Source organism: Ranitomeya variabilis, chromosome 6 (genome assembly GCF_051348905.1).
Source record: "Ranitomeya variabilis isolate aRanVar5 chromosome 6, aRanVar5.hap1, whole genome shotgun sequence".
Lineage (NCBI taxonomy): Eukaryota > Metazoa > Chordata > Amphibia > Anura > Dendrobatidae > Ranitomeya > Ranitomeya variabilis.
Genome location: NC_135237.1, coordinates 15,245,005 through 15,268,055, shown reverse-complemented (window position 1 = coordinate 15,268,055; position 23,051 = coordinate 15,245,005). Strand labels below are relative to the sequence as shown.

The window sequence follows — 23,051 nt, the reverse complement described above, 5'->3', positions numbered from 1 at the left end:
TCTATTCTGGACCTAGTGTTACCTCTATGATAGGTGAACCCCTCGTGGCCTGGGGTGTGCCGAATGTGGACATCCACCAGGAGAGCCTCACTAGCTATACTATTAAGGGCGACGCTATCATAAGTCAGCTTGTCTCTGGAACCGCCTCTATCTCGGGGCCTCGTGACAGCATTGAAGTCCCCTCCAAAGACAACCTGCCGACTTGTAAAAAGGTAGGGCTTGATCCTCATAAAGAGACACTTCCGGTCCCACTTAGATTGGGGACCATAGATGTTAATGAGCCGGAGCTCTTGTCCCTTCATGAGGACATCTAAGATCAGGCACCTCCCCATTTCTAACTCAATAACCCGTCGGCATTCCACCGGTGCGGTAAAAAGGACCGCCACTCCGCTATACGGCTCGGCCGCAAGAGACCAATAGGAGGGCCCGAGTCTCCACTCCCTCTTAGCTTTAAACACATCTGCCATGTTTGGCAGCCTGGTCTCTTGCAAAAAGAAAATGTCAGCTTCAACCCGGCTGAGAAAATCAAAGGCCGCAAATCTAGCTGTATTTGACTTTATGCTGGCGACATTAATGGACGCCAGCGTCAACGGAGTGGGTTCCGCCATCATTGGTGATTGAGTTAGATGGCTTTCTTTTTCCCACTCCCCTTATCCTCTGCCTCAGAGGAGGAATCCTTCCCCCTCTTTAATGACAATGAGGTATCCATTCCCATGTGTTTTTTATTTTTATCGTCCTCGTCTCCGGACTCTGGGCCAGTCCCTCCCTCCAAGGATCTTACATTCCCCAAAGAAGGCGACTCGGTGCCCCCTGTGAGCCCCGCCGAAGCCAGAACCTCACCCTCAGCTTCCTCCTCAGAGGAAGAGATGTTTTCAAGGGCTTGGAACCGGTTAGAAAGACCAACCAGAGGGGAGTCGGTTTTTCCTACCTTTGGTAGGAAATGCAAGATTGCCTTGTGCAGGCATGTACTACGGAGGACAGAGAATGAACTTCAATCCAATATTGCAGCCAGCATGCAGCCAGCGGGTAAGGAAAGGGTGAATCAAACAGCCGAAAACCCCGCCCCTATGGCTGAAAATTGTTCCCTCCAAATTCAGGTGACAGAGTCCCTTTAAATGGTCCACTTTTTTCTTGAATAAACGCTTCTCTTACCTCCAGGTCATTAATTTCAAGCTTCAGTCTCTTTACCTCAGCCTGGAATTGCGTCTTCCTGGGTCTGGAGGCGCCTGCAGCTTTAGCGCTTGTGCAGCGCAGCTCCTCCCGGAGCCTTCTCAGGGTCTTACTCGCATCTTCGTACTCACGAAGGTGGCTCATGACCCGGGAGGCATAGGTGGACACAGACTCCCGGGGTCTCTGCAGCGCCCAACACTCCTCAGTGAGGTCGGCCTCACCTCCGTGAGCACTCAGCTTTCCTCCGGAAGGACCGTCATCCTGCACGCTAGCAGGTTTCTCCTCCATGGAAGCCTTGCGGCTTCTCTGGTTCTCTGCAGACCTGGGGGGAGTAGGAGCCGCATTGCTGCGACTCCTGGTGGAGCGTCTCACCCCCGAATCCTCTGATGTGCAGGCTGGTTGCTGGTTCTTTCTGCCCCCCGCCAGCCTGGTCCGGGAAGCAGAAGCCTGGGACTTGGCCCCTTCACTCATCCCAGGAAACCCACTCCCTCCCTGGGTAAGAGAGAGAGCAGGTCCCCGGGTGGAGAGGTGGTGGTTCCCAGGAGCTCAGGAGCACACAGCAGGTTCAGTGGTGACCGCACCCACAATCACCACAATGAGTAGCAGCTGAGCAGAGCTGCACCCACTATCCTGCTGGTGCAGTCACTGTGCACATACATTACTGATCCTGAGTTACCTCCTGTATTATACTCCAGAGCTGCACTCACTATTCTGCTGGTGCAGTCACTGTGTACATACATTACTGATCCTGAGTTACCTCCTGTATTATACTCCAGAGCTGCACTCACTATTCTGCTGGTGCAGTCACTGTGTACATACATTACTGATCCTGAGTTACATCCTGTATTATACTCCAGAGCTGCACTCACTATTCTGCTGATGCAGTCACTGTGTACATACATTACATTACTGATCCTGAGTTACCTCCTGTATTATACTGCAGAGCTGCACTCACTATTCTGCTGGTGCAGTCACTGTGTACATACATTACATTACTGATCTGGAGTTACATCCTGTATTATACCCCAGAGCTGCACTCACTATTCTGCTGGTGCCGTCACTGTGTACATACATTACATTACTGATCCTGAGTTACATCCTGTATTATACCCCAGAGCTGCACTCACTATTCTGCTGGTGGAGTCACTGTGTACATACATTACATTACTGATCCTGAGTTACATCCTGTATTATACCCCAGAGCTGCACTCACTATTCTGCTGGTGCAGTCACTGTGTACATACATTACATTACTGATCCTGAGTTACATCCTGTATTATACCCCAGAGCTGCACTCACTATTCTGCTGGTGCAGTCACTGTGTACATACATTACATCACTGATCCTGAGTTACATACTGTATTATACCCCAGAGCTGCGCTCACTATTCTGCTGGTGCAGTCACTGTGTACATACATTACATTACTGATCCTGAGTTACATCCTGTATTATACCCCAGAGCTGCACTCACTATTCTGCTGGTGCAGTCACTGTGTACATACATTACTGATCCGGAGTTACCTCCTGTATTATACTCCAGAGCTGCACTCACTATTGCACACATACAGTGCCTACAAGTAGTATTCAACCCCCTGCAGATTTAGCAGGTTTAATAAGATGCAAATAAGTTAGAGCCTTCAAACTTCAAACAAGAGCAGGATTTATTAACAGATGCATAAATCTTACAAACCAAAAAGTTTTGTTGCTCAGTTAAATTTTTATAAATTTTAAACATAAAAGTGTGGGTCAATTATTATTCAACCCCTAGGTTTAATATTTTGTGGAATAACCTTTGTTTGCAATTACAGCTAATAATCGTCTTTTATAAGACCTGATCAGGCGGCACAGGTCACTGGAGTTATCTTGGCCCACTCCTCCATGCAGATCTTCTCCAAGTTATCTAGGTTCTTTGGGTGTCTCATGTGGACTTTAATCTTGAGCTCCTTCCACAAGTTTTCAATTGAGTTAAGGTCAGGAGACTGACTAGGCCACTGCAACACCTTGATTTTTTGCCTCTTGAACCAGGCCTTGGTTTTCTTGGCTGTGTGCTTTGGGTCGTTGTCTTGTTGGAAGATGAAATGACGACCCATCTTAAGATCCTTGATGGAGGAGCGGAGGTTCTTGGCCAAAATCTCCAGGTAGGCCGTGCTATCCATCTTTCCATGGATGCGGACCAAATGGCCAGGCCCCTTGGCTGAGAAACAGCCCCACAGCATGATGCTGCCATCACCATGCTTGACTGTAGGGATGGTATTCTTGGGGTCGTATGCAGTGCCATCCAGTCTCCAAACGTCACGTGTGTGGTTGGCACCAAAGATCTCGATCTTGGTCTCATCAGACCAGAGAACCTTGAACCAGTCAGTCTGAGTCCTCCAAGTGATCATGAGCAAACTGTAGACGAGCCTTGACATGACGCTTTGAAAGTAAAGGTACCTTACGGGCTCGTCTGGAACGGAGACCATTGCGGTGGAGTACGTTACTTATGGTATTGACTGAAACCAATGTCCTCACTGCCATGAGATCTTCCCGGAGCTCCTTCCTTGTTGTCCTTGGGTTAGCCTTGACTCTTCGGACAAGCCTGGCCTCGGCACGGGAGGAAACTTTCAAAGGCTGTCCAGGCCGTGGAAGGCTAACAGTAGTTCCATAAGCCTTCCACTTCCGGATGATGCTCCCAACAGTGGAGACAGGTAGGCCCAACTCCTTGGAAAGGGTTTTGTACCCCTTGCCAGCCTTGTGACCCTCCACGATCTTGTCTCTGATGGCCTTGGAATGCTCCTTTGTCTTTCCCATGTTGACCATGTATGAATGCTGTTCACAAGTTTGGGGAGGGTCTTAAATAGTCAGAAAAGGCTGGAAAGAGAGATAATTAATCCAAACATGTGAAGCTCATTGTTCTTTGTGCCTGAACTACTTCTTAATACTTTAGGGGAACCAAACAGAATTCTGGTGGGTTGAGGGGTTGAATAATAAATGACCCTCTGATAAAACTTTTCACAATTTAAAAAAAAAATAAACAAAGAAATAACATTCTTTTTTGCTGCAGTGCATTTCACACTTCCAGGCTGATCTACAGTCCAAATGTCACAATGCCAAGTTAATTCCAAATGTGTAAACCTGCTAAATCTGCAGGGGGTTGAATACTACTTGTAGGCACTGTATATAGTGAGGACTGGAGACTTCTTTTCCTCCGCGGTTCCTTGGTGTGCGCCGTCTGCAGTAGGATCTTGTTCTCTGCAGTCAGGAGATGCCTCTTCGCTTCCTGCCGAACACTGAGCCAAAACCACGAGCCCGTCCCCAGGAGGCTGGGACGCCCATGACACCGGTGCAGCAGCACATGTAGCAGGGAAGAGATGCGCAGAGGACTGCAGCAGAGACGAGGTGGCAGAACGCGACACACAGGAGCAGAGTCTGATCTCCCTTCTCCGCACCTGGAAGCCGCTGCTGCTTCTGATAACACGGCGTGCGCGGGATTTGTGCTTTGCAAGACGATTTCTTATTTTGGGGAACATACGACTTATGCCGGGGTCACCAATAACCGCAGTAACCAAGGGGTTAAACGACGAGCCTGTGAGCTGACACCCCAAAACAGTATTCAAAGTAACTCCCCAACTATCTGTACAGCATCAGCCCTAGTGACCCCACCCCATCACCCCACTACCATGCCATCACCCCACTACCATCACCCCACTACCGTGACAACACCCCACTGCCATCACCCCACTGCCATCACCCCACTACCGTGACAACACCCCACTACCATCACCGCAAGTGACAACACCCCACTGCCATCACCCCACTGCCATCGCCCCAGCAGACCTCACCCCCATGACCCAACTACCGTGACTTCTGCAGACAACTTTCCATGGTCATAAATCGGACGATTTCTGATCATTTCCATGTAATCCTCAGGCGATCAGTAGAGCGGCCGCCATCTGCGGAGCCCCAGTAGGCGCAGCGCTGCGCCCGTACACTGGAGCCCCTGTGCTGGCGGCCGCCTCATCACACGGCCGCTGATTGCAGATTTCATACAAATATAAAACCTGTAGATTAACAACAATCACAAAGGTCTAGAAAAGAAACCGGAGTTTATTTAACAAATGGTTGTGGCCGATCACAGCAGAGCCTCCGGGTCACACAGATCAGGGGTGGCAGAGCGCAGCGGAGCCTCCGGGTCACACAGATCAGGGGTGGCAGAGCGCGGCAGAGCCTCCGGGTCACACAGGTCAGGGGTGGCAGAGCACGGCGGAGCCTCCGGGTCACACGGATCGGGGGTGGCAGAGCGCAGCGGAGCCTCCGGGTCACACAGATCAGGGGTGGCAGAGCGCGGCAGAGCCTCCGGGTCACACAGATCAGGGGTGGCAGAGCACGGCGGAGCCTCCGGGTCACACAGATCAGGGGTGGCAGAGCGCGGCGGAGCCTCCGGGTCACACAGATCAGGGGTGGCAGAGCGCGGCAGAGCCTCCGGGTCACACAGATCAGGGGTGGCAGAGCACGGCGGAGCCTCCGGGTCACACAGATCAGGGGTGGCAGAGCGCAGCGGAGCCTCCGGGTCACACAGATCAGGGGTGGCAGAGCACGGCGGAGCCTCCGGGTCACACGGATCGGGGGTGGCAGAGCGCGGCGGAGCCTCCGGGTCACACAGATCAGGGGTGGCAGAGCGCAGCGGAGCCTCCGGGTCACACAGATCAGGGGTGGCAGAGCGCGGCGGAGCCTCCGGGTCACACAGATCAGGGGTGGCAGAGCGCAGCGGAGCCTCCGGGTCACACAGATCAGGGGTGGCAGAGCGCGGCGGAGCCTCCGGGTCACACAGATCAGGGGTGGCAGAGCGCGGCGGAGCCTCCGGGTCACACAGATCAGGGGTGGCAGAGCACGGCGGAGCCTCCGGGTCACACGGATCGGGGGTGGCAGAGCGCGGCGGAGCCTCCGGGTCACACAGATCAGGGGTGGCAGAGCGCGGCGGAGCCTCCGGGTCACACGGATCAGGGGTGGCAGAGCGCGGCGGAGCCTCCGGGTCACACAGATCAGGGGTGGCAGAGCGCGGCGGAGCCTCCGGGTCACTAAGCATTGCAGCAGAGAAGTGCCAACGTGCCCAGAGCAAAGTCCACAAGCAAGGAGAAAGCCCAGAATGAGGAGGGAACAGATACCGGAGGGAGGAAAAGTGTGGGCCGCAGTGTGGAGGGGCCGCAGTGTGGAGGGGCGACGCTCTGCAGACACAGATCACCATTACCGCCAGAGTGCAGCATTACACAGGTTACAGCTACACTCCTACTCCAGTCACTACCACTCCAGTTTGCTGCTCTGATCCAGCCGATCCAAGGTGAGTACAGAGGATGCTGCTCCATCTCCCACCGTTCACCATATACACACACTACCCAGGTAAGGGATACAAGTAAAGCTGCAACTGCAGCTCTGGTGGTGACTAGAGTATAAACAAACAATGCTGTGGAAGATTAGCAACTGCAGGTTTGGATGTAAATACACAATACGCAGGTTAGTCTGGAAAGACAATGAAAAGTAGAGCGGGACCTATCCAGTAACGTACCGCACTCCTGGATGGAGAAACAACGGGAACATGAACTACACTGAGCTGCCCCCTAGTGGACGACTAATGCCAGGACAGGCCCCGGCCCAGCAGGACGGCCCCAGGCCCCGTCCCAGCAGGACGGCCCCAGGCCCCGGCCCAGCAGGACGGCCCCAGGCCCCGGCCCAGCAGGACGGCCCCAGGCCCCGGCCCAGCAGGACGGCCCCAGGCCCCGGCCCAGCAGGACGGCCCCAGGCCCAGCAGGACGGCCCCAGGCCCAGCAGGACGGCCCCAGGCCCAGCAGGACGGCCCCAGGCCCAGCCCAGCAAGACGGCCCCAAGCCCAGCAGGACGGCCCCAGGCCCAGCCCAGCAAGACAGCCCCAAGCCCAGCAGGACGGCCCCAGGCCCCGGCCCAGCAGGACGGCCCCAGGCCCCGGCCCAGCAGGACGGCCCCAGGCCCCGGCCCAGCAGGACGGCCCCAGGCCCAGCAGGACGGCCCCAGGCCCAGCAGGACGGCCCCAGGCCCAGCCCAGCAAGACGGCCCCAAGCCCAGCAGGACGGCCCCAGGCCCAGCCCAGCAAGACAGCCCCAAGCCCAGCAGGACGGCCCCAGGCCCCGGCCCAGCAGGACAGTTGCTCACCATTCATTTAGGAACTTTTATTATAAACATAAAATGGCAGGAAAAAATAAAAATAAAAACAAACAAAAAAACCCAAACCCCAAAACATTGAACATGCAACAAACCCCCGCCAAGTTGAGCTCTGCTACAGGGAGAAACTAAAACCTGGGCGATAACCTGAAGTGTTAATCCGGGATGGCTGCTGTGCAATAAATAGTACCGGAGGAGCGCAGAGCCGCTCGCCGTGCGGAGCCACTGGCCGCGCGTCACTGGTCACGTACAGCCGGGCGCTTACATGAATTTTTAGATCAAAACCACAATGTCACTCTGAGACGATGCAGAGACGATGCGGGGGTCTTGCCGGCCCTTCTATGGTGCAGAGGGAGCCGGCGGCACCATGGGGGGTGGTGTCTGTCCGTCGCTGGGTGGAGGCGGCTGCTGCTGCGGAGGAGGTTGAGCCGACGGGTCTGTGGGGAGAAGAGATATCAGTTTACAGATCTGCGGGTTTCGCACATGCCCGGGCAGAGCTGGGTTAGGCCTCACACACGGGGGGCCACGCTGATCACGACAGGCGTGTACGGGGGTCAGCAGCTTACACATGCCATTTGGAGCCATAGGAGGCCGTGGTCCCATCATGCCGCTTGGCATCGGGGGAATTGCTGGCTGAGGTGGGGGGTGCGGAGGTCCGGCTGGATGCATGTTCGGCATCATTCGCCCAGACATGGGTGGTCCTGACATCAGAGAGCTTGGTCCGGGCATCTGACCTGCAGGAGGAGACGAGATTAGAGACGAGGAAAGACGGAGGCTGCTGTCACAAACCATCACTCCCATCATCTCCGGGCACAGGGCGAACCCAGGAAAGAGTCTGAAGGCTGCCAGCAGGCATCCATGAGCCCGACACACTGGTGCCTGGACCAGAAATCTGAGGGCAGCATCTATATAAATGGGATCAAACAAGCGCACACTATAACCAAACCACGAAAAAAGCAGCAAACGGTGCAATCACCAGAATAACGAAACCTGCTCCATCAGATACAAAGACAATAAGAACATCTAAAAGCGTCTCCCACTCACACACCACCTCCTCACCTCGCCCCCTATCTGTCGGAGTCCCACAAGGTTCAGTCCTTGGGCCCCTGCTCTTCTCCATTTACACCTTTGGCCTGGGACAGCTCATAGAATCTCATGGCTTTCAGTATCACCTCTATGCTGATGACACACAGATCTACATCTCTGGACCAGATATCACCTCCCTACTAACCAGAATCCCTCAATGTCTGTCCACTATTTCATCCTTCTTCTCTGCTAGATTTCTGAAACTTAACATGGACAAAACAGAATTCATCATCTTTCCCCCATCTCACCCCCAATGAACCTATCCATTACAGTAAATGGCTGCCCACTCTCCCCAGTCCCACAAGCTCGCTGCCTCGGGGTAATCCTTGACGCTGATCTCTCCTTCAAACCACATATCCAAGCCCTTTCCACTTCCTGCCGACTTCAACTCAAAAATATTGCACGAATCCGTTCATTCCTCAACCAAGAATCTGCAAAAACCCTAGTCCATGCCCTCATCATCTCTCGCCTTGACTACTGCAACCTTCTGCTCTGTGGCCTCCCCTCAAACACTCTCGCACCCCTCCAATCTATTCTAAACTCTGCTGCCCGACTAATCCACCTGTCCCCCCGCTATTCTCCGGCCTCTCCCCTCTGTCAATCCCTTCACTGGCTCCCCATTGCCCAGAGACTCCAGTACAAAACCCTAACCATGACGTACGAAGCCATCCACAACCTGTCTCCTCCTTACATCTGCGACCTCATCTCCCGGTACTTTCCTACACGCAACCTCCGATCCTCACAAGATCTCCTTCTCTACTCCCCTCTTATCTCCTCTTCCCACAATCGCATACAAGATTTCTCTCGCGTATCACCCCTACTCTGGAACCCTCTACCACAACACATCAGACTCTCACCTACCATCGAAACCTGCAAAAAGAACCTGAAGACCCACCTCTTCCGACAGCCTACAACCTGCAGTTACCACCCATCGACCAAACCACTGCATGACCAGCTCTATCCTCACCTACTGTATCCTCACCCATCCCTTGTAGATTGTGAGCCCTCGCGGGCAGGGTCCTCTCTCCTACTGTACCAGTTATGACTTGTATTGTTCAAGATTATTGTACTTGTTTTTATTATGTATACCCCTCCTCACTTGTAAAGCGCCATGGAATAAATGGCGCTATAACAATAAATAATAATAATAATAATAAAAGGCCAAAAGGGCAACACAGAAAATCTAGGTGCGCCAGCGAAGGGGGCCCAACCCCTCAACGTGCACCAGCGAGGGAGGCCCAACGCCTCAACGTGCACCAGCGAGGGGGGCCCAACGCCTCAACGTGCGCCAGCGAGGGGGGCCCAACGCCTCAACGTGCGCCAGCGAGGGGGGCCCAACGCCTCAACGTGCGCCAGCGAGGGGGGCCCAACGCCTCAACGTGCGCCAGCGAGGGGGCCCAACGCCTCATCGTGCGCCAGCGAGGGGGGCCCAACGCCTCATCGTGCGCCAGCGAGGGGGGCCCAACGCCTCAACGTGCGCCAGCGAGGGGGCCCAACGCCTCAACGTGCCCCAGCGAGGGGGCCCAACGCCTCAACGTGCGCCAGCGAGGGGGGTCCAACGCCTCAACTTGTGCCAGCGAGGGGGGCCCAAAGCCTCATCGTGCGCCAGCGAGGGGGGCCCAACGCCTCATCGTGCGCCAGCGAGGGGGGCCCAACGCCTCATCGTGCGCCAGCGAGGGGGGCCCAACGCCTCATCGTGCGCCAGCGAGGGGGGCCCAACGCCTCATCGTGCGCCAGCGAGGGGGGCCCAACGCCTCATCGTGCGCCAGCGAGGGGGGCCCAATGCCTCATCGTGCGCCAGCCAGGGGGGTCCAACGCCTCATCGTGCGCCAGCGAGGGGTGCCCAATGCCTCAACATGCGCCAGCAAGGGGGGTCCAACGCCTCATCGTGCGCCAGCGAGGGGGGCCCAATGCCTCAACGTGCGCCAGCAAGGGGGGTCCAACGCCTCATCGTGCGACAGCGAGGGGGGCCCAACGCCTCAACGTGCGCCAGTGAGGGGGGACAAAAGTCTCATCGTGCGCTAGGAAGGGGGGACAAAAGCCTCATCGTGCGCCAGCAAAGGGGGGACAAAAGCCTCATTGTGCGCCAGCAAGGGGGGCCCAGCGCCTCTTCATGCGCCCCATGAGCGAGCCAACGCCTCATCCTGTGCCCAAATGGTGACAATACACAAGAAGCCCCTAATACCGATTGGTAGAAATATCCAATATCAGGGTTATTTACAAATGGAAAAGAATGATAAGTATCACTGATCAATCTATATATATAATTGTCTAAGGGTTTTTCCGTCCGTCTGTCTGTCTGTCTGTCTGTCTGTCTGTCTGTCTGTCTGTCTGTCCTGGAAATCACTCCATATAAGGTATGGTCTACAAACAGGATACCTTATATGGAGTGGTCGGCGGTTTGTAGACCATACCTTATATGGAGTGGTCGGCGGTTTGTAGACCATACCTTATATGGAGTGGTCGGCGGTTTGTAGACCATACCTTATATGGAGTGGTTGGCGGTTTGTAGACCATACCTTATATGGAGTGGTCGACGGTTTGTCGGGCGGCCTCGACCAATCAGAGATGGGCACAGCATGGCGACGATGATGTCATAATGGTTGCCATGGCGACGATGATGTCATAAAGGTTGCCTCGACCAATCAGCGACGGGCACAGCATGGCGACGATGATGTCATAATGGAAAACCCGCGTCTCTGATTGGTCGAGGCCGCCAGGCCCCGACCAATCAGCAACGGGCACAGTATCGACGCAGATGTCATAATGGTTGCCATGGCGACGATGATGTCATAAAGGTTGCCTCGACCAATCAGCGACGGGCACAGTCTGCCGCGAATTCTGGAATCATCATTGTCCATATACTACGGGGACATGCATATTCTAGAATACCCGATGCGTTAGAATCGGGCCACAATCTAGTATATATATAAACAAATAGAAAATGTAATACTGGCCTCTTGGGAGGCGCTTTTTATTAACATATCTGGTGGGGGATGTCCAGTGTAGGGCTCATCTCATCTTGTAAGGACAGGAGTTAATGCTGGGGCACGACAGGGGAGTAGGCAATAGTTCCCCATGCCTTTACATATTGCTCCACTCTTCTTTTTTGCTGGACCCTCCCTGGGACCCTTATTCATCTACATGGGTACCCCAGCCTACAATTGGTGAGACACAACCAGTTTTTTATCTGCACTGTTATCGGCGTGAGCACCTTTGTTTATTATTTGTTTGTTCAATTTTAACTACGACAGTAAAAGTTACGTTTTAATATAGGGGTTATACTCTTCTAGCTGACACATACTTGTTTTTACAAGTTGGTGCCTGACAAGTACCATGTATAAGGGACCCCCTGGTCTGGCTGCACTCAGGGGTCTGCTGCCATACATTATTAACAGTAACCGTGGCAGTGGATCCACCAGAAGTCGATAACTCTACATCCTCAGTGTAAATACACAGTGATCGTCCCCCAGAGACACTGAATATGTCACACTTTGAGCAAAGAAAAAAAAAAAGGCGAGAAGCCGAGGACGATGTGTGCACTGTGCAAGACCCTAATCTCACGCCACACGCTCACTTACCCCACCCCTGCCTACGCCCAGAATACATGCCTGGCTGTGGCGGGTGGGCAGGGGGCATCTGGTGGTGTAGACCGTATGGAGGGGGCTGTGTTGGTGGCTGCTGCTGGTGACCCATCATTCCGGGGTGTGTGGGGGGCTGTACGTGGCCCATTCCTGCACCGGTGGGTCCGGCGGGGTGCTGCGCGCTCTGCTCCATCTGCTGTCGCGCCCTCATCTCCGCGTACTTCAGCTGCTCCATATGGAAGTTCTGGCGCTCATTGAGGAGCTGCTGACGCTGCTGCTCCAGCTGAAATCAGAGATGTCCATCAGGATCTACCATCCCCCACAGGCGCCACCGTGTGAGGAGCTGCAGCTGCATCCCCCTCCTGCCACTTACTGTAAGATGTTGGGGATTGTCAGGACTAATCAGATGCCAGACACGACAGATATCAGGAGTCTGGGGCAGAGAAAGTGCCGGGGGCCAGAAATACAAAGCAGAGACGACGCCGGCGACACGAGAGGAGGGGGCCGCAGAGACAGGCACAGAGCGGGACGCAGCCACATAAATGGCATCAGTCACCGGCGTCCCCTCCACAGACCACTCACCGCTTCCTTCTCCCGATCCATGATGGTCTCCAGCTCCTCAAAATGACGCAGTTTGATCTCCAGTTTCTTCATCTGCGTCTCCACCAGCAGCGCCACCAGCGACTTGATTTTACGTTCCTCCACTGCGGCCAGGTGCTAAAACGAGGAAGAACGAACGGATCACTACAGAGGACAAGCAGGCGGCAGATGTCAAGCTCCACTGTCCTCCTCTGGGGTCCGGGAGACATGTCGGGGGCGGGCAGAGTGAGATACAGGAGAGTGAGCAGATCAGGGCCAGGACTTCTGCACCACGTCTGAGGACGGCGACATTAAAGGCATCTACAGGATCCATTAGTCAGGTCTATACCAACGGTGGCTGCAAGGTAACGGCAGAGTCACTCAGGGGCTGTACCTTGGCTTTGGTGGCGGCAGAGGCCAGAGCAGCGGCGGCAGCCATTGCTACATTGCTCTCATTCATATCGTTCTCCATCTTCTTCTTGGCGGGGTCGGGCTCTTTTGTAGAGTCGGCATTCTCCTTAGTTTCTTCGGAATCTTCTTCTACAAGGGGGAAAAGAAACTGCTGTCATCAACGATCCTCATGTGACCAGAGACGCCACAGCCTGAGCCCAGAAGAAGCCCTCCCACCCCCAATCGCTCCCCACCCCTAGGACCACAAGCAGCCCCTTCCACCCAGCACCAGACGCCCTCCCTGGCCCAAGCTCACTAGACGCCCTCCCTGGCCCGAGCCCACTAGATGCCCTTCTTGGCCCGAGCCCACTAGATGCCCTCCCTGGTCCGAGCCCACTAGATGCCCTTCTTGGCCCGAGCCCACTAGATGCCCTCCCTGGCCCGAGCCCACTAGACGCCCTCCCTGGCCCGAGCCCACTAGACGCCCTTCTTGGCCCGAGCCCACTAGATGCCCTTCTTGGCCCGAGCCCACTAGATGCCCTCCCTGGTCCGAGCCCACTAGATGCCCTTCTTGGCCCGAGCCCACTAGATGCCCTTCTTGGCCCGAGCCCACTAGATGCCCTCCCTGGCCCGAGCCCACTAGATGCCCTTCTTGGCCCGAGCTCACTAGACGCCCTCCCTGGCCCGAGCCCACTAGATGCCCTCCCTGGCCCGAGCCCACTAGACGCCCTCCCTGGCCCGAGCTCACTAGACGCCCTCCCTGGCCCGAGCCCACTAGACGCCCTCCCTGGCCCGAGCCCACTAGACGCCCTCCCTGGCCCGAGCCCACTAGACGCCCTCCCTGGCCCGAGCCCACTAGACGCCCTTCTTGGCCCGAGCCCACTAGACGCCCTCCCTGGCCCGAGCCCACTAGACGCCCTTCTTGGCCCGAGCCCACTAGACGCCCTTCTTGGCCCGAGCCCACTAGACGCCCTCCCTGGCCCGAGCCCACTAGACGCCCTCCCTGGCCCGAGCCCACTAGACGCCCTCCCTGGCCCGAGCCCACTAGACGCCCTCCTTGGCCCGAGCCCACTAGACGCCCTTCTTGGCCTGAGCCCACTAGACGCCCTTCTTGGCCCGAGCCCACTAGATGCCCTTCTTGGCCCAAGCCCACTAGACGCCCTCCCTGGCCCGAGCCCACTAGACGCCCTCCTTGGCCCGAGCCCACTAGACGCCCTTCTTGGCCCGAGCCCACTAGACGCCCTTCTTGGCCCGAGCCCACTAGATGCCCTTCTTGGCCCAAGCCCACTAGACGCCCTCCCTGGCCCGAGCCCACTAGACGCCCTTCTTGGCCCGAGCCCACTAGACGCCCTCCCCGGCCCGAGCCCACGAGCAGGCTGCGCCTCACCGGTCATCTTCTCCTCTGGAGCAGCCTCGCTCTCCTCCTCTTCCTCCGGTTTCTTCTCTGCCGATGACTCCGGCTTCTCGCACGACTCCGTTTCACTATCCTTCTCGCTCTTAACTTCGCTCTGAAATAATTCAAAGACCTCAGATGCTGTAAGGGTTCAGTACTAATAAGCCCCCCATAGCTTGCATCTGGTTACGACCATCTCATACCAAGTGCCACTCATCAGGTGGGAAGAAAGGGAGCAAGAGGAAAGTGAATCAGGAGGCGATGGACAGATCCAGGACAGGAGTAGACCCCCTACTGTTAATAATGAGGACCGATCCAGAGGACCCCCACTGATCCATCAGCTGCTCTAGGTGTTGGCCAGATGGTTAGCAGTTGTGGAAACATCCAGCCGACACTGAATAGCTGATCGATGGGTGTCAGACCCCCACTGATCTAATATTGATAGTACAGGTGACGGAGCCGCCATCTTACAAGCCCAGAACCCCCCTAAATCAATAATTGCAATCACCAGCATGTTATTCGGAGAGGACCACTCACCTTCTCTGTCTGAGGGGCTTCGGGGGTCTCAGTTTCCATCTTCTCTTCCTCTGTAGTTTCACCTTTGGAGAAAGTTATTTTGGGTTAATAAAAGGCCCCATAAGTGAATGTCCCCGGTCTTTACAGAGTGTGCATATTCATCTCTGGAACCGCCATATGCACGCTCTCAGACTGCAGAGGTGCAACAGACTGGAGCTGGCGCGTGCACGCTCTCAGACTGCAGAGGTGCAACAGACTGGAGCCGGCGCGTGCACGCTCTCAGACTGCAGAGGTGCAACAGACTGGAGCCGGCGCGTGCACGATCTCAGACTGCAGAGGTGCAACAGACTGAAGCCGGCGCGTGCACGATCTCAGACTGCAGAGGTGCAACAGACTGAAGCCGGCGCGTGCACGATCTCAGACTGCAGAGGTGCAACAGACTGGAGCCGGCGCGTGCACGCTCTCAGACTGCAGAGGTGCAACAGACTGGAGCCGGCGCGTGCACGCTCTCAGACTGCAGAGGTGCAACAGACTGGAGCCGGCGCGTGCACGATCTCAGACTGCAGAGGTGCAACAGACTGGAGCCGGCGCGTGCACGATCTCAGACTGCAGAGGTGCAACAGACTGGAGCCGGCGCGTGCACAATCTCAGACTGCAGAGGTGCAACAGACTGGAGCCCGCGCGTGCACGATCTCAGACTGCAGAGGTGCAACAGACTGAAGCCGGCGCGTGCACGATCTCAGACTGCAGAGGTGCAACAGACTGAAGCCGGCGCGTGCACGATCTCAGACTGCAGAGGTGCAACAGACTGGAGCCGGCGCATGCACGATCTCAGACTGCAGAGGTGCAACAGACTGGAGCCAACGAGTAGCAAGTAAAGCAGTAATATGAAATTACGGAAATGATCCTAAAGTGAATACTTAACTATAGCAGGATCTAGTGGTCTACAGCAGGATCTAGGGATGCACTAACAGACAGCAGCCACAGGGCAGCACTTTATGCTATTTAGTCGGGTTTTCTGGCCATGCTCACTTCCACAATGGCAAGGGTGTGACGTGGTCAGTGCCGATCACCTCCTGATGTGACAGTGAGTGGTGCCGGCCGACCCCTCTACGTCTATGGATCAGTACTCGGTGCAGGTGTCTGAACTCACTGGGTTTCTCTGGGTCGTCTGGGCCGGTTCCTGCTATACAGCTGCTCTCCAGCCCATAGGTGGGATCCACTTTACCTAGGGCCTTGGCCGCTTCTTGAACCTTCTTGATGTGCGCCTCCACCAGCTCCAGGGGAACCTCTTCACGCACCCGGGAGAACTCCTCTGAGATGAGAACATGGAAATAGTGATGAAAACAGGGTTGTAAAAGCATCCGGATCATTGAATTATGTCCTGCCCCATTGTATCACCGATGCATGGGTCATTACAGTGTGTCAGAACCCAACAGCCAATAATCAATTCACTGACAGCAAGCAGATATCTCAGAAAGGGCTTAATGTTCTACACTTGTTTTCTAACCCATAACGACACAGAGTCTGCAGCAATAATTACCTAAGGCGGCTTTGGCAGCTGCGGCGGCGACTCTGGGGTCCACCACCGAGGCCAGGAAGGCAACCGTGCTCATAACTGGGTTGCCAGACTGACTGAAAGGTACCGGCTGATAGGCCAGAGGTCCGAGGGAAGCATCCGAGTTCTCGAGGTAAGGGTCCTCAATGGGGAGTCTGAGGAAGTGAAGGATGCATTCGTCCTGAGTGCGGCTTCCCACGTGCTCCGACACCTTGTTCCAGTCATCTTTGTACATTTCCAGAGCCTGAGAAAACATGACAGAAACGAGTGTCAGCCCCAACGTGTCTGGATTCTGTGCACACAAGCCCAGACGCGGGCGGCCTCGAGCCCCAGACGCGGGCGGCCTCGAGCCCCAGACGCGGGCGCCACTCACCTCTAAGAGAAGCAGAGTCTCCTGCTCCGTCCACTCCCTCCCAGCGCTGGCAGATTTGCTCTGTGAAGTAAAGAAGCCTCATGAGTTGCCATTATTACAGCCACAAGTTCCTACCACGGCCCAAACCCCCCGGTCCGACCTTTGCCAGCGTCTTCTTGGAGTAAACGTCCGTTCTGAGGCCGAAGTTCTGCAGGTCGCTCGGCTTGTCTTTGTTTTTCTCTGGGAAGTTTAACATTTGCTGAGCAGACGGCACCTGGAGGTACGAGACATGAAATCATCACTGCGCCCCGACGGTCACCCCTGACCATGGTGGTTCGAGGACAGTGCACCATACCTGCGGGGTCCTCATGTGGAGAGGCACCAGACCAGACGGGGTATCTGCCAGCACATTAAAATGGGGTGTCGGGGGTGGTCCCATGGCCATAGGCCGGGAATCTGCATCCACCTGGTAATTCACCAGCCCCCACTGCTCCAGGAAGGCATGCACCCTGCAGAGGGAAGAGACAAGTGATTCTGGGAGTTGTAGTTCTACACCACCACTTTAATCCAAACTACTGTTCACGTCCCACAGGAGCCACGTCTCACCTCATTACGGCACAGACATCTCCGGTCAGGTTCCTCCGACACGCGGTGCTGGTCAGATACTCCTGAGGGTTCAGTCTGTATGTGTCGATGATGAAATTGCGGTACGCCAGGTATCTATGGAAAGAGAAGCCAAAATCCATGTCAGTCTCACACATCTACTCTGTGCCCGATACCGGATCATTGCAGCCGTCTTTACCTCCGGGCCCTCTGACACTTACATTTCTGGGGTCTTGGATTTATTTTTCCCATTGAAGAACTCTGGAAGAGCCCGGCGCTCGATGACATGAATACTGGAAGAGAGGAGATGCTCGTTACCTCAGAGCACGAGGGGTTAAACACGACGGCTCCTTGTGTCGCCCCGATCCTCACCTGTTGTAGTCGAACCACGCGGCGTAGCTGGGAATGATGATGTGGTTCGTCTGCTCCGTCACGTTGTCTTCCCCGTTATCCATCATCCGGCTCTGGTCTCGACTGGGATCATCATCTTCCTAAAAGCAAAAAAAAAAGGAACCTAAATCACTGGGATCCAGAACCAGAACCGTGATTAGATGATCCAGTCACACCTTGGATCACGAGACAGGACCACGGCCTATAGGTGATGTCCACTCACCTTGCCACTTGCAGCCACCGCTTCCTCCTCCTGCTCATCTGCCAAAAATAAATAGTCATTAACCCAACTGTGCAGAGAATAGATCATAGTGCAGAGACTGAGCCGAGCTGCTGTGGATGGCTCTGAAGAGTCAGAGGAAGGGACTGTCAGCTGCCAGAGGGGGAAGAGGACTCCACAGGTAATCTGCAGGATCTCTGCTCCTCTCCTGACAAGCAGGCAGAAAGCTATAATACTAGAGAGCTATTATACAGAGACGGGGCAGTGCGGAGATGTCCGAGCAAATGTGACCACCATCCAATAGACGTGAACATTGCAGTACACTGAACACCAGGTGGCGCTGCACCATGTGAGGAAACGTCAGAACTCTGCACCGAATGACGGAGAACTGGAGAATAACCATCAGGCCATGGCGTGATGCTGTGCCGGAGACTTACCCAAGTCAGCCACTACTCCTCCCTTGACCGGCGTGTGCTCACTGTCCTTCTTTGGATTTACTAGACAGATAAAAAAAAATAAAAAAATGAGGCACCAGTTAGCAGGGGGGCCCGGCGGCAGCGCCAGTCAGCAGGAAGGGCAGGGCCGCCACGGCAGCACCAGTCAGCAGGAAGGGCAGGGCCCCGGTGGCAGCGCCAGTCAGCAGAAAGGGCAGGGCCCCGGCGGCAGCACCAGTCAGCAGGTAGGGTAGGGCCCCGGCGGCAGCGCCAGTCAGCGGACGGGGGGGAGGGTTTATGGCCCAGGCGTCAGCGCCAGTCAGTAGGAAGGGCAGGGCCCCGGCGGCAGCGCCAGTCAGCAGGAAGGGCGGGGCCGCGGCGGCAGCAACAGGCAGCTGGAAGGACAGGGCCCCGGCGGCAGCGCCAGGCAGCAGGAAGGGCAGGGCCCCGGCGGCAGCACCAGTCAGCGGATGGAGAGAGGGTTTAGGGCCCAGGCGGCAGCACCAGTCAGCAGCCACATTAACTAGAAGGGATGTAAACTCACCATTTTTGGGGAGGATGACCTCCTCCATGTTGGGGACGGGTGTGGGGTCCTCCATGTCTTTAGTCAGATCCTCCTGCTCGTCCTCTTCCTTTTGCCATCTCCGCTTGCTGTACAGTCCTCCTTGGCTAGAGATAAAGCAGAATTTACGATCAGGGTTTTTTTTTCCCATTTTCTCCCTTCAGTTTCGTCACGGATGGGAAGACATTGTAGGTGACGATCCGTGTAACGAGCACACGGCCGGAGTCGCCAGTGACAGATCTGCACCTCCATGGTGTCCCTTTTAGTGACACCTTATTAGGCCCCGAATGTAATGAGGTCTCGGTGTTTGGTGTCAGCACTCTGCTCTTCAGCTCCTCACGATGGTAAGGCTGTGTGCGCACGAGGCGGATTTGCTTGCAGAAATTTCTGCAAGGTTTCTGCATCTCTTGGCAGAAAAATGCAGCAGAAAATACGCACGTTTTTCTAAATCCATAGAGATAAATAAAGGGGTATAAAAAAAAAAAAATTGTGATGTCATTTCCTTGTTCAACCTCTTCAGCCAGATACCCTCATTAATATTAACCCCGTCATGACCGGAGCTTTTTTCGGTTTTGCGTTTTCATTTTTCGCTCCCCTCCTTCCCAGAGCCATAACTTTGTTATTTTTCCCTCAATATGGCCATGTGAGGGCTTGTTTTTTGCGGGACAAGTTGTAGTTTTGAACGACATCATTGGTTTTAGCATGTCATATACTAGAAAACAGGAAAAAATTCCAAGTGCGGTGAAATTGTAAAAAAAAAAGTGCAATCCCACACTTGTTTTTTGTTTGTTTTTTTGCTAGGTTCACTAAATGGTAAAACTGACCTGCCATTATGATTCTCCAGGTCATTACGAGTTCATAGATACCAAACATGCTTAGGTTATTTTTTATCTAAGTGGTGAAAAAAAAATAAAAAATTGCGCCATTTTCCGATACCCGTAGTGTCTCCATTTTTCGTGATCTGGGGTCGGGTGAGGGCTTATTTTTTGCGTGCCGAGCTGGCGTTTTTAATGATAGCATCTTTGTGCAGATACGATCTTTTGATCGTCTGTTATTACATTTTAATGCACTGTTGCAGCGACCAAAAAAAACTTAATTCTGGAGATTCAAATTTTTTTCTCGCTACGCCGTTTAGCGATCAGGTTAATGCTTTGTTTTTATTGATAGATCGGGCGATTCTGAACGCGGCGGTACCAAATATGTCAATTTAATTTTTTTTTTTATTGGTTTATTTTGAACGGGGCGAAAGGAGGGCGATTTAAACATTTTTTTTCATATTTTTTAAAACTTTTTTTTTTTTTTTTTTTAACTTTTGCTATGCTTCAATAGTCTCCATGGGAGGCTAGAAGCTACCATAGCGCGATCGCCTCTATGCAGCTGAATTACAGGCTTGCTATGACTGCCGACCACAGGATGGCGCTCACAGCAATCTGGCATCAACAACCATAGAGGTCTCAAGGAGACCTCTGGTTGTCATGCCGACGCATTGCGGATGGCCGGAAGTGCTAGTTAAATGCCGCTGTCCGCATTTGACAGCGGCATTTAACTAGCGAATAGCGGCGGGTGGATCGCGATTTCACCCGCTGCTATTGCGGGCACATGTCAGCCGTACAAAACAGCTGACATGTCCCGGCTTTGATGCGGGCTCACCACCAGAGCCCACCTCTAAGCGGGGGTACTGACCTCGGACGTACTATCCCATCCGAGGTCAGAAAGGGGTTAAAAGCATTTTTTTTTTTTTTTTAACCTTTGCCATGCTTCAATGGCCTCCATAGGAGACTAGAAGCTGGCACCACTGGATCGGCTCTGCTACACATAGAGGCGATGTTTATATCGCCTCTATATAGCAGAATTGCTGAGATGTTATGAGCGCCGACCACAGGGTGGCGCTCATAGCAATCCAGCATTGACAACCTTTAGGACTCAATGAGACCTCCGGTTGTCATGTGACGCAGGTCACCGGTGGGACATGAACTGCAATAATCCAGCTCAGGACAACTCCCTGCTGTGTGAGTGGGAGTAGTAGTACATGTCTGCGGGTCTGGCGCTGTCACCTTACCCCTTCTTTCCTGGCTTCTTGCGGGATTCTGATGGCGTCTGCGGGGACGGCGAGCGCTTCCTCTTCTTGGCGGCACCCGCAGACTTCCGGTCTTTCCTCTCGGGGCTCCGCACGGCCTGAAGCATTAAAGATGCAGTGTATAAGCGTACGAGCAGCTGGCGGCCACACGATATTCACACATGATGGCGGCGTCAGGCGATCACACTGATCACGTGGATCTGGTCACTCCGCACCTCATCGCTCTTTAGGGAGATCCTCTGCCGGAAGCTGGTCACCTTCTTATTCTCGTCAACCTCGTAGTCCTCCTCGTTCATCCACTCGTTAAACACGTCCGTGTCCAGCAGCCATTTTGCATGAACCTGGAAGGACAGAAAGTCTACAGATTAGCGGACAAGCGAGCGCCCTCTGATCCAGACACATGATCGCCCCGAGTCACTCACTTTCCAAGGCTTCTCAGCAATTGGCGGATCCTCAATATCCACATCCAGGTCTGAGACAGGAATCCAGGAATCGTAGCTGGGAGACACAAACATGGAGTCAGCAGCGGCAACGAGAGAGTGCGTGAGGAGGGGTGTGCGTGAGAGAGAGTGCGTGAGGAGGGGTGTGCGTGAGAGAGAGTGCGTGAGGAGGGGTGTGTGAGCGCGCGAGGAGGGGTGTGAGCGCGAGGAGGGGTGTGTGAGAGCGCGAGGAGGGGTGGGTGTGTGTAGGTGGGTGTGTGTAGGGAGGTGTGTGTAGGGAGGTGTGTGTAGGGAGGTGTGTGTAGGGAGGTGTGTGTAGGGAGGTGTGTGTAGGGAGGTGTGTGTAGGGAGGTGTGTGTAGGGAGGTGTGTGTAGGGAGGTGTGTGTAGGGAGGTGTGTGTAGGGAGGTGTGTGTAGGGAGGTGTGTGTAGGGAGGTGTGTGTAGGGAGGTGTGTGTAGGGAGGTGTGTGTAGGGAGGTGTGTGTAGGGAGGTGTGTGTAGGGAGGTGTGTGTAGGGAGGTGTGTGTAGGGAGGTGTGTGTGTGTGTGAGGAGGGGTGCGTGTGAGCGCGCGCGCGGAGAGGTGCGTGTGAGCGCGCGCGCGGAGAGGTGCGTGTGAGCGCGCGCGCGGAGAGGTGCGTGTGAGCGCGCGCGGAGAGGTGCGTGTGAGCGCGCGCGCGGAGAGGTGCGTGTGAGCGCGCGCGCGGAGAGGTGCGTGTGAGCGCGCGCGCGGAGAGGTGAGTGAGAGCGTGCGTGGAGAGGTGTGTGCGGAGAGGTGCGTGTGTGCGCGGAGAGGTGCGTGTGCGCGGAGAGGTGCGTGTGCGCGGAGAGGTGCGTGTGCGCGGAGAGGTGCGTGTGCGCGGAGAGGTGCGTGTGCGCGGAGAGGTGCGTGTGCGCGGAGAGGTGCGTGTGTGTGCGCGGAGAGGTGCGTGTGTGTGCGCGGAGAGGTGCGTGTGTGTGCGCGGAGAGGTGCGTGTGTGTGCGCGGAGAGGTGCGTGTGTGTGCGCGGAGAGGTGCGTGTGTGTGCGCGGAGAGGTGCGTGTGTGTGCGCGGAGAGGTGCGTGTGTGTGCGCGGAGAGGTGCGTGTGTGTGCGCGGAGAGGTGCGTGTGTGTGCGCGGAGAGGTGCGTGTGTGTGCGCGGAGAGGTGTGTGTGCGCGGAGAGGTGTGTGTGCGCGGAGAGGTGTGTGTGCGCGGAGAGGTGTGTGTGCGCGGAGAGGTGCGTGTGAGCGCGCGAGGAGAGGTGCGTGAGAGCGCGAGGAGAGGTGCGTGAGAGCGCGAGGAGAGGTGCGTGAGAGCGAGGAGAGGTGAGTGAGAGCGAGGAGAGGTGCGTGAGAGCGAGGAGAGGTGCGTGAGAGCGTGCGTGGAGAGGTGTGTGAGCGTGCGTGGAGAGGTGCGTGTGAGAGCGTGCGTGGAGAGGTGCGTGTGAGAGCGTGCGTGGAGAGGTGCGTGTGAGAGCGTGCGTGGAGAGGTGAGTGTGAGCGTGCGTGGAGAGGTGAGTGAGAGCGTGCGTGGAGAGGTGAGTGAGAG

The 23,051-nt window shown here is 55.3% G+C and overlaps 1 protein-coding gene across 1 annotated transcript in view; it reads right to left on the bottom strand.

Moving 5' to 3' along the window:
* Positions 1-7,334: 7,334 nt before the first annotated feature.
* The window catches only part of SMARCC1 (SWI/SNF related BAF chromatin remodeling complex subunit C1), a 42,414-nt gene continuing 26,697 nt past the window's right edge, over positions 7,335-23,051 (bottom strand). The window contains exons 8-28 of the mRNA XM_077267885.1: positions 21,508-21,583; positions 21,301-21,426; positions 21,068-21,183; positions 18,991-19,115; positions 18,450-18,509; positions 18,016-18,053; positions 17,775-17,893; positions 17,624-17,695; positions 17,406-17,519; positions 17,155-17,308; positions 16,960-17,073; positions 16,821-16,880; positions 16,433-16,691; positions 16,043-16,204; positions 14,911-14,972; positions 14,368-14,488; positions 12,985-13,130; positions 12,594-12,728; positions 12,039-12,294; positions 7,908-8,075; positions 7,335-7,778 (exon numbers count right to left, since the gene is read on the bottom strand). Of these exons, the coding sequence (XP_077124000.1) occupies positions 7,681-7,778; positions 7,908-8,075; positions 12,039-12,294; positions 12,594-12,728; positions 12,985-13,130; positions 14,368-14,488; positions 14,911-14,972; positions 16,043-16,204; positions 16,433-16,691; positions 16,821-16,880; positions 16,960-17,073; positions 17,155-17,308; positions 17,406-17,519; positions 17,624-17,695; positions 17,775-17,893; positions 18,016-18,053; positions 18,450-18,509; positions 18,991-19,115; positions 21,068-21,183; positions 21,301-21,426; positions 21,508-21,583 (2,581 nt within the window). The 3' untranslated portion in view covers positions 7,335-7,680. The remainder of the gene's footprint in view (positions 7,779-7,907; positions 8,076-12,038; positions 12,295-12,593; positions 12,729-12,984; positions 13,131-14,367; positions 14,489-14,910; positions 14,973-16,042; positions 16,205-16,432; positions 16,692-16,820; positions 16,881-16,959; positions 17,074-17,154; positions 17,309-17,405; positions 17,520-17,623; positions 17,696-17,774; positions 17,894-18,015; positions 18,054-18,449; positions 18,510-18,990; positions 19,116-21,067; positions 21,184-21,300; positions 21,427-21,507; positions 21,584-23,051) is intronic.